Source organism: Silurus aristotelis (assembly GCF_946808225.1).
Source record: "Silurus aristotelis genome assembly, chromosome: 4".
In the NCBI taxonomy this organism is placed as follows: domain Eukaryota; kingdom Metazoa; phylum Chordata; class Actinopteri; order Siluriformes; family Siluridae; genus Silurus; species Silurus aristotelis.
In genome coordinates this window covers 25,370,825-25,385,928 of record NC_139577.1, presented here as the reverse complement: position 1 = coordinate 25,385,928, position 15,104 = coordinate 25,370,825, and the positions used below count along the sequence as shown (strand labels likewise).

The following is a 15,104-nucleotide window of genomic DNA, read 5'->3' as shown; positions in this document are numbered from 1 at the left end:
ATAAGCAAAGGCTTCCCCAGAGCAATGAAACTCTGCTTAATGGATCAAACTAAATAATGAGCTCAGGATCTTTTTCTAGCTGCTCGGTTCATTTTTTAGGGCGAATACTATTAGAATACTAATGACAAATCCTTTTGACGCCGGCCATTCATTCTACACTCCACGCGCACTCACGCTCGTGCACAACCACGCACGGTCCTGATGATAGTTTCACGCTCGAGCTTGCACCACTCGCATCTTCACCTTGAGATACGATGGAAAACCAAGTGAAAGAGTCGAGCATCGCGATTTCTTCCGCATTGCTGCGTGTAAAGCTTTTCAGTACGCCGCGCTCGAGCAACTCACTTTTGCCAGCGCCGCACATTTGACGGCAGAGGACACAGCAGCCTGGAGACTCAAATCCCAAATGTCTCCTCACTAGCTGCACTACTGTATTGCACGTCATTGCCCAGCGCTCCACTTACTTTACAGCCCGTATGGTGCACTTGCACGGTCAGTAAACAGGACCATACGGGTCTTTTTGCGCGCGCGCTCGAGGCTTACCTTGTTCACGCGAAAGCAGTCCAGGTTTCCGTGGTGACGACGCAGTTTAGAATGAGTCCTCGTGCTCGTGCGCCAGCAGCTTTGGCCCCGCGCTCATTAGCATAAAACTCCCTGTGGTCACTCTCTGACTGTCCGGAGCTGGGGTGGGCGGGGCGCGAGGGGGCGGAGACTAGCGCAAAACCAAGCACGTGGATCCACCCGCAGGAAAAAAAAAAACAACACTGCTGCAACAATACTTCAGTTAGGCCAAGTGATGAATAATCACTCAGAGTTTGTAATAACGGTTTTAGGTCCAGTGGTTAAGTTAACAAGTGTGCAGTATCTGGACATCTTTCTGTGTCCACGTGGGTTGCCTCTTGGTTCAGTTCAACACAGTTTTGTTTGTATAGCACTTCTATCAATGTTCATTGTCCCAAAGCATCTTTTCAGAGATAAGTAAGTTATAAAATCTGACTTTATTTTAGTGCCTATAAGTTTATTCGTAATGAGCGAGCCAGTGGTGACAATGCTAAGGAAAACTTCCTCAGATGGTATGAGGAAAGAAACCTTGAGAGGAATCAGACTCAGAAGGGAAACCGATCCTCATCTGGGAGACACCAAATGTCCATTTATCATACTGTAGTTCCATCACTGTTGATGTGTACTGTTCAGTGAACCTTTCATGCCAACTGTAGTCTTAAGCCATTGTAGCAGACTGCTTGTATAAACTACAGTCCAAATCCATTCTCATAGCTCTTAAGTTGCTCAGCACTTTTATGGATCTTTAGGCTTTTCATTTGGAAATACCCCCTGCTGCATCGAGTGGTGTCCAATTAAAGAGAACTCCCTTGAGAAACTCTTGATTTCCTTTAGTGTGTAACACCTCAGACCAGGTGTGGTCCAAACAGGCTTTGCCATCTCCTTCCTTAGTGTTTCACTGATGAAACTACTACAACTCTAGACAATTCAGCAGTGAAGACCAGGTGTGCCAGGCTGACTCTCTTGTATGTGTGTGGTACAGTGATTTTCAGCAAAGCATAACTAATATGATTCTGAAATAATTATTAACAATTAGGCCTAAAGGTTTTTCCAATAGATAGTATGAGAAATTGGACACTTAGGAAGGAGAAAAGGATTTGTACCGATTGGCCAGGCAGAGGGACCGAGCTGGGAAGGATGTGCTACAAGTTAGAGCAATAAAGGATGGAGATGAAAATGTGTTGACTAGTGAGGAGAGTGTGTTGAGAAGGTGGAGGGAGTATTTTGAGCAGCTGATGATGTTCCAGGCACACGTGCAAAGTTCCGGTTTTGCGGCGTGCACTTCCGGTTTCTTGATGTTTTTCCCACACCTCCCGCTATTGAAGGACTCCCAAGACTTTAGCTCAGGGCCAGATTATTTTACCAGCTCCCTAGCCCCTGAGGATATTCTTGCCACTCTGTCTGCTCTGGATTCCTGTTCCTGATCCTCTTCCTGATTCTGATCATGTTCCTGACCCCAGTTCTGCTCTGGTCCTGGTTTTGAGCTCTGGACTGTTTTTGTTTTGTGTTTTGCTCTGCCCTTTATTGCTCAGTTTGCTGGCTTATGGATTTTTTGCACTGTTTTGGATTTTGGTTTTGGTTCTCCCTGCTTTGCTCGGTCTGACTGCTCTGTTTAAGGACTGATTTTTTTTACTCTGTTCTGGCTTCGGATTTTGGACTTGTTATAAGACTGTTTTTGCCTTGCTCCCATTGCTCTGCTTGTTGGCAATTTTTGATCTTATTGCTCTTCATTAAAAACTGTTTTCATCATACACCTGGTCGCATCCTGCATTTGGGTCTTTCCCTCCCATTCACCCAACCAGTCACCCACATTCAGTGACAGAATAATCTGGCCTTGCATCGTGCACCGTGTCCCACCTGCTTTTCTGACATATAAATGAGGAAAATTAAAGAATTTTGGATGATGTGAAGATGGTGAAGCAGGAAGTGGATAGTATTAGTGAGGAGAAAGTAAGAGCAGCGATTAAGAGGATGAAGAGTGGAAAGTCTGTTGGACCAGATGACATACCAGAAGAAGCGTGGAGATGTTTTGGAGAGATGGAGTTGAGTTTTTACCCAGATTGTTTAATAAGATTCTGGAAGATGAGAGGATGCCTGAGGATTGGAGAAGAGTGTGCTGGTACTGATTTTTAAGAATAAGGGAGATGTAGACGGATGATCCACTGTGGCGGCCCCTAATGGGAGAAGCCGAAAGAAGAAGAAGAAGAAGGTTCTTCGAATAGATAAATGCTCTTAGCTGTTTCTGACTGTATGTATGAACATATGACTTTTTAAAAGAAGATTTGGAACTCTTGTGTATTTCTTTAGCCAACCCCACAAGTTTTTCTACAGTAAAGGCCTGGTTACAAAGGCCTTTATTTAGGCCATTGCACCACTTTTGTTTTGATATGGATTTCAGCCTTTAGTTTGTCATCCTGCTTGAAGATCCAGCCATAACCCAGTTATAACTGCATTGCAGAAGCAGACAGATTTTCACTGTAATTCACCAGGCACCCCTGGGGTAATCCTTTAAGTTTCTATATATCATGAAGCATTCAGAATAAATTTCCTTTAGCGTTGACTGTTTGAAGAACCTGTGAGGAACTGTCAAAGAGAGCATACATTGCATACACATTTATTTTGTAAGAAAATAATTTGACTGGGGTGCTTTTCTGCTTCATACAGCTTTCACAATATTTCTTTTTCAGAAATAAAAACCTTTAAGCATGAAGCTATCTTCAGTTATTTTGAACGATGCCAGTAATGCTGCACCAGCTTTTTTTTTTTTTTTAACAATCATCAGTGTCATTTCATTTCATCCTTAGTTTCCTTTTCAGTTCATATGTCTTGGAGACATACACACTTCTGGTTAGAAGTAAAAGGTTATTATAAAGCTTATAAAAGAAAAGAATAAAGTAGATTTTATGTTGTGATAAATGCTTTGAATTGACTTAATTAAAACATTACATACTGCTTATAAAACTGTAAATCATCTAAAGGTTCTAGTTTACTAAAGACGCTGCAATATGAATGATGACTTAACCAAAGCAAAACCAGTAATCAATTGAACAACAACATGTTTAAATCAATTAGTAATTACTGTTGAGTTTACAATATTGTGATTTCAGGTATAATATGTGCTACTAAAGAATAACAACCATAACAATAAGAACACCAACAACAACAAAAGTCAAAAGTAACACCAAGGCATTTCCAAGCATCACAACCAATGTCTTTCAATGCAGCAGTCCTCTAGCTGTCCAATAACAACTCCTGGCCACCAGATGGCAGCCTTTATCCTTCTTTATTATGAAAAGTATTTTACAACTTTTAAGTTCCATATGCTTGGCAAAAGTGACAATATCAAGCATAAGTCATGTCTAACATATGATCACCGTGGCCGTCGTATGGGTGGTGGAGGGGTGGATCTTGGAGGAGGCAAGTGGTGGAGGTGACGAGCTGGACTTGATACGTAACGCTCGTGCAGCATCGTGTCTGGAAACCTATAGATTAAATAGTATATTAAAATTTAGTCATTAAGCAGACACTTTTACCCGAAGCAACTTACATTAGAGCCCAGCCATGGCAGTTTAGCAGTAACAGGATTCAAGATTTGGATAAAAGATTAAACCACTAATATAACAGCTGATATAACCACTGCCTAGATGAAAACTTAAAAGAAACTGTCCATGCAAGTAAAATTACAGTAGGAATGCAAATGAACATTAATGGCATATATAACCAAAAAAAAGCTAAAAAAACTCAAAACCAACATGACAATTTCGGATACATATTTCAATGTGATCTCAGTGTCAGCACAAGTAACTGCTTATCTCTTTGGCCATAATCTTTACCTGACCACTAAAGCACCACAGGCCATGATAAAAGTCTTATTGTGGCAGTGTGGTTTTCAAATCCTTTTAAATCCATTTAACATACTGTTTGTAAATCACTGTAAGCTTTAATACATCAGAAGCTTTTTTCTGGTGCAAACTAGGCACAATATATTCAATATTTGTGCGCATGTCACAGGTCTTTTTCTTTGATAATCGCTAAAAATGGATGTGCATTACAAAACTTTTATTGAAATGTCATAGCTCAATGTACCTTTACACACTGTAGTAAATTAATTACTTTTAAGCCTTTATCAATATGGTTTATAAATCTACATTATAATAACACAAGTGCCTTAAAAGATGTTTTTAATGAAATACATTCAAGTAAGTGTTTTGAAATAAAGAGAAGGAGGAAGCTTTTTTATTCACCCAGCATTTTAAATATAGAACTGACTTCCAGTATGTTATCATCAAATTCCCACTCATACCACTATTAGCAATTCGAGACTATAGTTGTTGTAAACTCCCTAGTTTAATTGTATTTCAGTTTTATTTTATTATGCAATGCTAAAATGTTTTTGGCACAGAACGGTAGTAGACCTGTGTTAAAATTGATCTGAAATGTATTATAAAAGTTAACATGTTAATTTTTCTTGTTATTACGTCACTTAATTTAGGCTTATCTACAGTAGGTCTACAGTTTAGTTCAAACCACAACATCCTGTTCCTATTACAAAACAGGAAGTTTAGAATATTATGCTTTAAACATATATGAAACAAAAATATAACTTACTGTAGATAGAGGCACAAAAATATTTCACGATATAGTTGAAACTCATAGTACCTCCGTTTGTGGTTGAAAGAACATGTGATTCTATTTATGGTTTGCCACATGGAGGAAAGTTTATACCTCTACACCAAACAGAACTTCCTGTCACAGATGTCAAGCACACAGCACTTCTTACAGTAAAACTAAACGAACCTTTTTCTACAGCAAATAATAGTCACTACCCAGTTTCGTCTAGTATTTTCTGTCACATCTCTTTAATATGATTTAGAGGAGTCTGGATTGAGGAACTTGTTTGCACTTTGCTTTCATTTTCCACTTCCTGACTGCACATAGCTCACTAGGTGGATAATCTAAAAAAAAAACTTTTAACTTATTTTAATTATATCAGAAAATGTCAAAATGTTTTGTCAATTGGTTTGAGTCAAATCATTTATAATCCATTATGGGAGGTGAAGATTTTGAGAAAATATCATGAAAGAAAGTTGATTCCATCAAATTCATCACATTTAACCCTTTATGTTCTGAAAAGTTTTGAATCAGTGGTAACGCAGGTAAAAGTACGTACCGTTCAGGTACACGTGGAGGGATTCTAGGAGGAGGGAGTGTGGGCCGGGTTTCAGGTGATGGCCGGGGTGGGCGAGGTGGAGGAACACTGTTTTCCTGAGGCTCCTTCATCAAGACAGAGAAGCATACCGGATTATATTAATACGTGGCTTTATACTACAAATTTCCTTTAAAGATCACATGATATTGTGATGACATGATATCACATGAGAGTGCCTATCCTAAAAATGCTAGGCTTCATTATTATGCATGATTAAAATAAAATAAAGACATTCTATTTAAATGTGGACATCTTTTTAAGTGATTTTAAGTGTCATTATTATTCTAATAGAGGATGGGAAAAGAGACTGTGTTCACCTCTAGGTCACCATCTGGCCCACTGCTGTTGCTGACAGTACTTAGCGTGCTCAACCTGTTGCTGCCACTGCCTGTTTAAATCATAGATAACCATTAACATGTGAAATACCTTTATTCATTATACTTATAGCTGTTCTAAAGATCTGGACTGAACTGTTTTTGGCCTTATATTACTGATGTTCTCGATAAACATGCTGTATAAAATATAGTCTGTAAAACACATGAATATACTATGAATGATATGCTGTTTGCCTTATCCATGATTGAGCACTTATTATTAATATTCTTCGTGATATAGGTGTTTGTGTGAGAAATATTCATAACAGCATTTCCTGTACTGTTCCAGGAAGATTGCATTTTTATAGGCCACAATGATAAAGACAATCAGAGCACAACATTTCAAAGGAGTAACCTTTAAATACTGCAAATAAAATGAATAAAATGATCTTTTAAAAAATCAAGAAAAAACTAATATGAAAAAGAAATTATTCAAAATCTGATGCAGTGTTACTCACTAGATGTGCTGGATGTACTTCCTGTATGCCAAGTTCCCCTCTGCGGTGTTTTGTTTAAAGCAGGAGGGTGGTTAAGGGAGCGAGGAGCTGGTTCATACACTGAACATTCAACATTCATATGAGATCCCCATTGCAGGTTCCTCTGCACTGGAGCAGTTATATCCAGATCTGATATAAAATAAAATATAATTATATATATATATATATATATATATATATATATATATATATATATATATATATATATATATATATATATATATAAAGAAAAACAGAAAACACACAGAAAACAGAAGATGAATTGAGTTGAAAGTTACGTAAAAGAGTTCAAACACGAAGTGACACAGATGATAAAGACAGTTAAATATTGTGTAAGAAGTTCATGGCAGTTTATGACAGCTCATGAAGGTAAAATGCAGCCCACATGTATCTCTGGGAAACAATGATGTAATGTTGCTTTAATTAATTTGGCAGACATTTTTATTGTAGGCAATTTATGAGTTATGGAAACATACTATTTTAGTACAGAGCCTAGGCATAAAGTAGTAAGCATATGTGTGCATTGACAGAAGGGACAGAAAAAAGTGGGCATAAAGAAGAATTCCAGAAAAGCAGGCATAAAAAGGGTCTTAATGACATGTACAGATGGATAGGTCTTAGCAAAATTTGTAAAGGGCCTAGTAAAGTAGTCATAAAGAAGCATCCTAAAGAAGCAAATTCAAAGGGTCCTCGTGATTGAAAAAAGCCTCAAAAGACACTAATGAAGGAGGCACCAAGTAAAGTATACAAAAGGCATATAGAAGATTAATAGTAAAGTAAATATAAATCAGGGTTCTAAATAATAAAACTGGCAAATATTGTCCACTGGAAATAAAAAATAAACAACCACTTCTTTCTTAACTACATTATGTTTGTATAGCAGTTGTACTTTGCTTAATGTTTTGGAATTAAAAGCAGTGTGAAATGAAGGGCATACCTAACACTTTTCCACTTTTTCCTTTGTCCTTTTTACGTCTGATGATGCTATCCCGTAATTTTTGTAAATTTTCCTAGATATGGATAAAATTATTTAATAAATAATAATATAAATGGAAAGTCAAACAATGTTATGTTTGAAAAACAAGTTGGTATTAAAAGAAATATATATAAATATGTGCATTAACTGTCTGAATAAAAATGTGTCGCTCATGATGTATTGCAGAGTGATTTTCTCTGATTACCTGCTGGAACCGAACGGACTGGGATCGTTTCTCCTGGTCAAATTGCCAGGCTTTAAACTCCTGCACTGCCTCCTCTACAGTCAGTGCTCCCACCTTCACCCTCTCCTGAAGGGAGATGAGCTGCCTCTGACCCGGGGTCTTCATCCCTGCATATGGATCGTGGCCACTGCTTAGCATTCGCTCTGGAGCTGGCCTCACTGGTGTTTGGGATGTCATTAAAGAAAATTACACTTAAATCCCACTTTACAACTATTTTGTTATTTTTTCAGATGATTTTAAATAGTAGCATTAATTTTTTAACTCATACCTTGAGAAGACTGGTTACTATTGGTTTCTGAATACAACGAGTTCTTGGAAGAGAAAACTGCAAAAATGTTTAAAAAAAAATTATGTATTTGATGTTTATCAGACTCAAAGAAGAAAGCACCAATCAAATGCAATTTGCAAAAGCAAAGAGTTTCGTATTTTGATGGAAACAGTTGTTTACACCAACGAAATCAGAAATTTGAAAAAATATAGAACACGTGTGGTACATGTTGTATTTGTGGTGTATATATATGTGGTACCTGTTGAAATGTAGGTTTTGCATTCCTCAGGTTCAGAGATAGGGCATGCTCGAGGTACTGGGGCCGGGGGACGATTTGCAATAACAGGTGCAAAGCCACTTTCGTCATCTATGGTGTCATAAATTTCATCTGGAAAGCAGAGCTTATATGGGTCCTCCTCATCGTCCTCCTCATAGTTTTCCAAATTGTCTTCTATGTTTTCCAGTTCGGGCTCGTCAAATTCTTTACCCGAGTATGCATTATTTGCAAGATCGTCTTCTGTCTCGGACTGCTTCTGTGCATTTGCTAAAGTTAAATATTAGATGTCAGTTACTTAACAAAAAATACAAAAACTAGTGTTACACAAACTCTTACATAATCTTACATAAACATTTAAATTTAAAATGATACAATGATAATCCAGTAAACAGAAATATCACATAATTCACATCTGCAAATACAATGTTGGACTCAATGATGTTTATGTATACAATCAAATGCTGGAAAATTTATTTCAACATAAGATCAGTTAAATATTCACACTCATGCAAAACATTCATTATTTCTTTTTCGATCAATTATGTTCCAAATACATTAAGGGTGTAACGGTACACAACATTCACCTCGGTATTTAAGCCACGGTTCAGATCAATGTCAGTATGGTTAGGGGGAAGAAATGCAAAACATAAAATTGCTTGTCGTTTTTTTATTAACACTTTTTTATTATTATAAATTTTTGTGATCATCAACATTTGAACAGTTTATATTTTTATTACAATTTTAAATAAATTGCCTGTTTGGTTAAATAAGATATAAAAACTTATTTTATAATATTTTATAAAAAAAATGTAATATAATAAATCAAATTAATGTGATACACATTTTATTATATTGATTCAATTTAGTAATCAATTAAATTGGCTCAAATTAAATGTATTAATTTAAATTAAAAAAAATTATTAAATAGTTTACATTTGTTAGACCCCATTTGAGTAATACAGATTCAACATACTTTAACAAATATCTTTATTTCTTCCGTCCTTAATTCATTCACTCCCTCGATATGTGGAATTGTCAAGACATTTTTCAAGAGAAATTCTTAAAGCTCGTCATAAAGCGAATCCATATCGCTAGCGTTAGAGGCTAGTCACTTCCTGATTAGCAGTTAATGCTAGCACTATGGTTTCATTACCATTTTCATGTATGCATGCAATCTTATTTCCAATATGGAGTGTGTAGACACAATGACACTGTGCTAACTTTAGTTTCTTTTTTTTATACCTCTGCTATTGTTGTGTATGTTTTTAAGTTTATGATTTAAAAAAAAGGGCTCTCAGTGCAAAGTGGAGACCAAACCAACTTGCGGGCTGCTACTTAAAATGTTCCTGAAGGAACTCAGATTTCAGACTATGTTCCGCACATAAGAGGGATTGTACCCCTGTACCGAAAAATTCAGGTATGAATACGTGTACTATTACACCCCTAATATATAGCAATTCTACATTTAGTACTTTAATACATTAATACCTTTAATGAAAACTAAAAAAAAAAAGTTTTACTCTCTAATTAAACTTTTAATCTCATTCAAACCAAACATTTTTTAGTTAATGTCATGTATGTCATGTCTCTGTCCTTTCACCTGCAAAAAACTTTCTCAACACAGCGTCTTCTGAATGAGACTCATTAAAAGAACTGTCCAAACTCTCCAAGTCCTCATCTACCGAGAAAGGAATCACATAATGCATTTTACTCATGTATTTTCAGTCACAAATTCTTTCTCAGAAATGATGCATTAAATTGTTTGTAAAAAGCTGACAAATTATCATTTTCTTTGTTATTATAATGTATTTGAAAATATATGTGTATTATATCGATTTATGTGGCACAGAATGCATTGCAGAAAGCTGTTATTAACTTACACAACTGTATGTCAGGATTGAGTTGCATCATGGACTCGTAGATGTCCTCCTGAAGAGAAAACTTTGCAACAAAGTTTTGCGATGAATTTGCCATTGGCTCATAAATGTCCTCATCTCCATGAGTTGCCATGGATTCCTCTATGTGACACTTGACTAAGTCTACGGTCTCCTGGATGGTTTCACAATTCAAAAAGCATTAACATGACCAACATTGGCACTATTAGTTGATAAAGTGAGGAATAAATAAATGATGAATTAAAATGATTAATTATCAATAATAATTAATTCTTCTGTTCATTGGACAACCTACTGCTAATTGTGGCACTTTGTCATATATGACGCTTCAGAACATTAGAAATAATAAAGACATAGATGACTTAATTCAAAAACAGCCAAGTTAGGTCATCTTGAGTGTTTTAATGATTGCCAATTAATGTGAGGCAAATACCAAGTTTTACACATAAAATTGATGTCCACTTACAACATAATCATCCATGAACTGTCTCAAATCAGGAAAACCACTTTTCTCAGCCATGGTATTAGGGTAATCCCCATGCTTGTTCGCTATGCTGTAGGCCTGAAGGGCTCCAGGACATTGCAGCAAAGTGCTAGTCAGCTGTTTTAATCCATGCTTTGCCGAGAAGTGAAGTAACGTTGGAAGTTCCACATCCCTCTGATCTGAGTGTCCACAATGGGCAGGTTTCAAGATGTAATTATTCGGTTTTTATGTGATACTAATTCTTGTGTTATAAATAAAAATACGTATGTGCCAAATCATTCATATCACATAATACCCATTATACATAGAGAAAGTGATTTTTAATGCAAATGAAATAAAAAAAGGGGGCTCACTTGTACTCTCCTCATCAAGTTGAGTAATTCCAAATATTTTTAGTCCATTTGGAGGCATCTGTTTTTTTAGAGAATCTGTGAACAATTTATCCAATTCCTCTAAAGAATTTGATGAAATACTGAATGCCTAAAAAAACAAACGGCGTCATTTACGTCAGCAACATGACACCAGTGTACATTAGAGGATAGTTACAACAAATGCTGAATTAAAACATTTGAAAACATTTTTACTTGTAATCAAGGCTCACAGTTTTTTAGATTAGGAATTAGCAACACAATCTGTACAGTTTAATATGTATGATCTTTATATTTCTGTAATTTTTTAAACCAATAAAATGTGCTTTATTTGAGCAGATACAAAACAAACAAAAACACAAACACAAAAAAAGAGTATAAAGTCTATTCTTAAGTCTGATTATCCATCTTAATACGTCAAATTATTACCTTAATGAACTGTGAAAATAAATGGAAACAATTACCTGACAAAAGAAATGCACAGGGTCCATAACTTTCTCAAGATAATTGCTAATTTCCTCCATTTCTGTGTAGTATGTCACAGTTGTTGAAAATAAAAGTGACTCATTATTATAAAGCTGCAGAATAACTTCTCCAGTTGGCATTTCTGAAAGAAAATCAATTTTATAATATTAGAATATGATGTATGCATTTTATAATATATACAATAAAGTACAACAAATACATAAAGTGCAATAATATCCCATTTCTATGATTTTTCTGAGAACACAAATGTTATTTGAACACGCGTTTACTTATTATACACTTTTTTATATAAAAATAGTATTTTAGTAGTTTAGGTTTTAGGTGTTGAACAGATATATTTTGACAATACCTGTGAAATTATTGTCATTTCTGGTTACAATCTCATGATATCATGCACCTCCATCAGAAATTACATTCAATAACTTTTAAAAGTGTACGCACAAATGTGCCAGAAATAACATGCAAATGATACTAAAAGTGAAAAGTTAGAGAGGAACTAAAAACAAGAAGTTCCTTGCTCGGATCTGAGACCCACCAGGTGACTGAACTGTAACAATATATTCGTTCACAGCAGTTCCCGGCACATGTTTCGTCGAACTTTCACATCGAAACTCCACTTCAATGTTGTCTTGACTGTTTAACTTGTTTGCCATGATGATATAAATATCCACTTGGGTCTGGAAATGTGGAGAGGACATTATATTTCAATATTAAACAATGCCAACAAATGGCCACACACAGCAAATGTTTATACAGGCATATATACAAGCTTATAAATAAACTGCAAGTGCTTTCTGTAAAAAGGCCTTGGTGACAAAAAAGGTGTGATCTAAATGTCACAGCTATTCAGCACAGACAAGCCTAAGGACAAGTTACAAATGTCCTGTCTTTGTGTCATGAATCAATAGTTCTAAATACTTACCCCACAGAGGATTCTGTTAGGTTGGACTGTAATGCATGATTTCTGTTCTTCTGATAGAGATAGGCTTCTCAGTTGACACGAGTTATTATCAAAAATCTCTACATCTTCCTCTGGTGACTGGAAGTTATCTGAATGGACCAAGTGAGGTTCCTCTGGATCAGGCTGATCCAAAATTTGTGTTGGTGATTGGATCATAGTTTCAGCAATAGCTTCTTCCTCAATATATATATCACTGTTTTCTTTGGGGAAAAAAAGATTCTCAAATTATCAATATAAAAAGAAAAAAATCTGAAAAAACAAACAAAGTGTTGCTGGAATAGTTTACATGGTTTATAGCGATAGATTTCTAAAATATTTGGGACCTTTTTTTGGATTTGGCACAAAATGAAAAACCATCAAAAAGTCAAAATTTTTTTCCTTAGGAAAAAATACATACCTTCCTGAATAACTTCACAGACTGTAGAGACATACAGTGCTGGTTCGTCATCTGAATCAAGCTTTCTCCAATAATTCCAGTGTTCAAAATAGTCCATCAAGTCATTGTTTTCAGAGATGCCGCACAAAAATGCAACGATTTTTCTTGGCGGACAAAGAAACTTGTTTAAGGTGTTCCGCACCCCTGGTTCGCTTTGAATATCTATAAATGTTTCTGAGAGTAACAGCAAGATGCACTGGCTATCTCTAAAAACTGAATAGTCTTCATCTTGCACTGAAAGTTCCTCATCCACAAGATAGAAAGAAATAGAATCCTCAGGGAAATGATGTGAAGCCTCCAGGATAAGCTTTAGGTAGGAGGCCCAGTCATGGGCCTCACTAGTGTGCACAATTAACACTGAGCACATAATTAAGCATGAAGGATTTACTGCAAAAGAAGAGTTAAAATTATTGTCTGTCTCAAGTACAGGTTCCTGTGCCAACTGGTGAAAACGACCATGTGTCTGCAGGCATTTGGACTGATAACACCCACACATCCCTAAAAATTTGACTACAATATGTCTTATTCGATACTATAAACCCAGAAGCTAGATTGTTGATTTGAAACTAAATGTGACAAAAAAACCGGATCCTCATCTAAAACATAAACGGAGTCATTGTTCTTGTGTAACCTTGATGTATTCTATTTTCAGAGTACAATTTAAGTGTGAACCAAGCAAACTGCAAGACTGACAAATCAGTAGGCAAATTCCTAATCATGCATTATTTACTTTGTCTGATATGTGTATTTAGTTTTTTTTTAATGCTGTTATTTATGTTTGTATGTGGTGTTTGTGAAAAGAAAATTACATAAAAATAAACTTTAAAAACAACAATGCTTAAAATATATTAAGGAGAAAAAAAAAACTAAAAGATAAAAATATCCAAAACAATCCAAGAAATTAAACAAACTTAACAAAAAATACTAAGAAAAGTGTTTGATGTGACCTTCGTAAAATATATTTGGCAAAGGAACTATAAAACACCTCCCAGAAACGGAAGTTTAAATGCAAAAAGAAATGTGCTGCGGTGGGCTACAGGGGGTCTAAAAAGTATGACTAATAGGATATATAAAGAAGCTATAAAGGCCACATGCTTAGATACAGATTATTAGTGAATATGTACTGTATCTCTTTCACAAAGAATAGTCCTAATTATTAATATGATTATACATGTTTATTATTATTATTTTCCTATTACTAACACATTATTTGACCTTTGTTGTCACCTAACAGAATGATGACTGACATCTGTCAGAACTAACACACTAAATGTCTCGGTGGTATTAAATGACCAGTGACTTCTTCATTTTGTTCAAATAGGATGCAAAGCTTTGCACTCGACTGTATACAACTTAGTTCATATTTAGGGTTTTAATGCAAGTAACTTACCTTATGTCTCAATGAGAAATATCCAAGTCCTATTCAAATATCCACTTCACAATTTTCCAGTTTTCCAAGTTAATACAATTTCTTTTTTACTTTTCTGTAGTACAGGCTCTGAGAGGTGGCTGCACTTGAGTTACACATATTAAAAGAGACTCTTCATTTCCTGCTAGTGTGTGACTACGTCACTTCCTTAAACACTGTGTGACAAACTACCTAAAATGTCTATCTGACAAGACAGAGATTATCTGTATCAAGTTATGGGAAAAAAAATTCTGTTACTTCTCACAAGCATTATGAAGGGTGTAAAAAAAAGAGCAGAAATGATGGTCACAGTATTAAAGAAAAAGCATTATACATTTAAATGTGCAGTGGAGTTGGACTAAACTTAATTAAATGTAATGTGTAGGTGATTAATCATAAAGTCATAAAGACAGGCTTTCACCTCACAACACACACATATTTATACAAGTGTGTGTGCCATATATAATAATACTAAATATTTCTTGAACAAATCTGCTGTTTACAAAATTATGCAATTGCCTATATTAATTAACTACATGACCTCTTTTTAAGGGGAAATTATGTACTTTTGTATTTATTATCCTGCCCCTGACCAGTGGGTCTTTTGTCCTATTCCTATATAGAAATGGGTTAATATTTTAGGGATGTCATTCTTGCTGT

At 35.5% G+C, this 15,104-nt stretch overlaps 2 protein-coding genes across 7 annotated transcripts in view; both read right to left on the bottom strand.

Moving 5' to 3' along the window:
* The window catches only part of sorbs1 (sorbin and SH3 domain containing 1), a 47,972-nt gene extending 47,303 nt beyond the window's left edge, over positions 1-669 (bottom strand). For 3 of the 5 annotated variants that reach the window (XM_083538496.1, XM_083538500.1, XM_083538498.1), the window contains exon 1: positions 544-667. The gene's annotated coding sequence lies outside the window, so the exon portion shown is untranslated. Of the gene's footprint in view, positions 1-543 lie in introns of all 5 variants that reach the window. The other 2 variants (XM_083538501.1, XM_083538499.1) reach the window with 2 other exon arrangements.
* Positions 670-3,159: 2,490 nt separating this feature from the next.
* Positions 3,160-14,621, bottom strand: pik3ap1 (phosphoinositide-3-kinase adaptor protein 1). 2 transcript variants are annotated; one of them, XM_083538505.1, is made up of 17 exons: positions 14,427-14,621; positions 12,998-13,423; positions 12,562-12,800; positions 12,175-12,316; positions 11,618-11,760; positions 11,139-11,265; positions 10,768-10,964; positions 10,287-10,455; positions 10,007-10,084; positions 8,389-8,673; positions 8,130-8,186; positions 7,823-8,019; positions 7,579-7,651; positions 6,603-6,770; positions 6,088-6,158; positions 5,732-5,835; positions 3,160-4,043 (listed from the first exon to the last, which is right to left on the bottom strand). In XM_083538505.1, the coding sequence occupies exons 2-17, from the start codon at positions 13,401-13,403 to the stop codon at positions 3,932-3,934; spliced, it is 2,568 nt and encodes an 855-aa protein (XP_083394631.1). In that variant the 5' UTR covers positions 13,404-13,423; positions 14,427-14,621; the 3' UTR covers positions 3,160-3,931. The 2 variants fall into 2 exon arrangements, with proteins under 2 accessions (XP_083394631.1, XP_083394630.1); XM_083538504.1 differs by having other exon boundaries at positions 12,562-12,793; positions 12,994-13,423; positions 14,427-14,602.
* Positions 14,622-15,104: the final 483 nt, after the last annotated feature.

Bases quoted from the DNA above. Each gene is read 5' to 3' on its own strand.
- pik3ap1 (XM_083538505.1), bottom strand. From the start codon at position 13,403: ATGTGCTCAGTGTTAATTGTGCACACTAGTGAGGCCCATGACTGGGCC. The intron at 11,761-12,174 runs GTGGGTCTCAGA...ATTTTCTTTCAG, and splicing joins TGTTACAGTTCAGTCACCTG to AAATGCCAACTGGAGAAGTT. The intron at 6,771-7,578 runs GTATGCCCTTCA...ATTTTATATCAG, and splicing joins AAAAAGTGGAAAAGTGTTAG to ATCTGGATATAACTGCTCCA.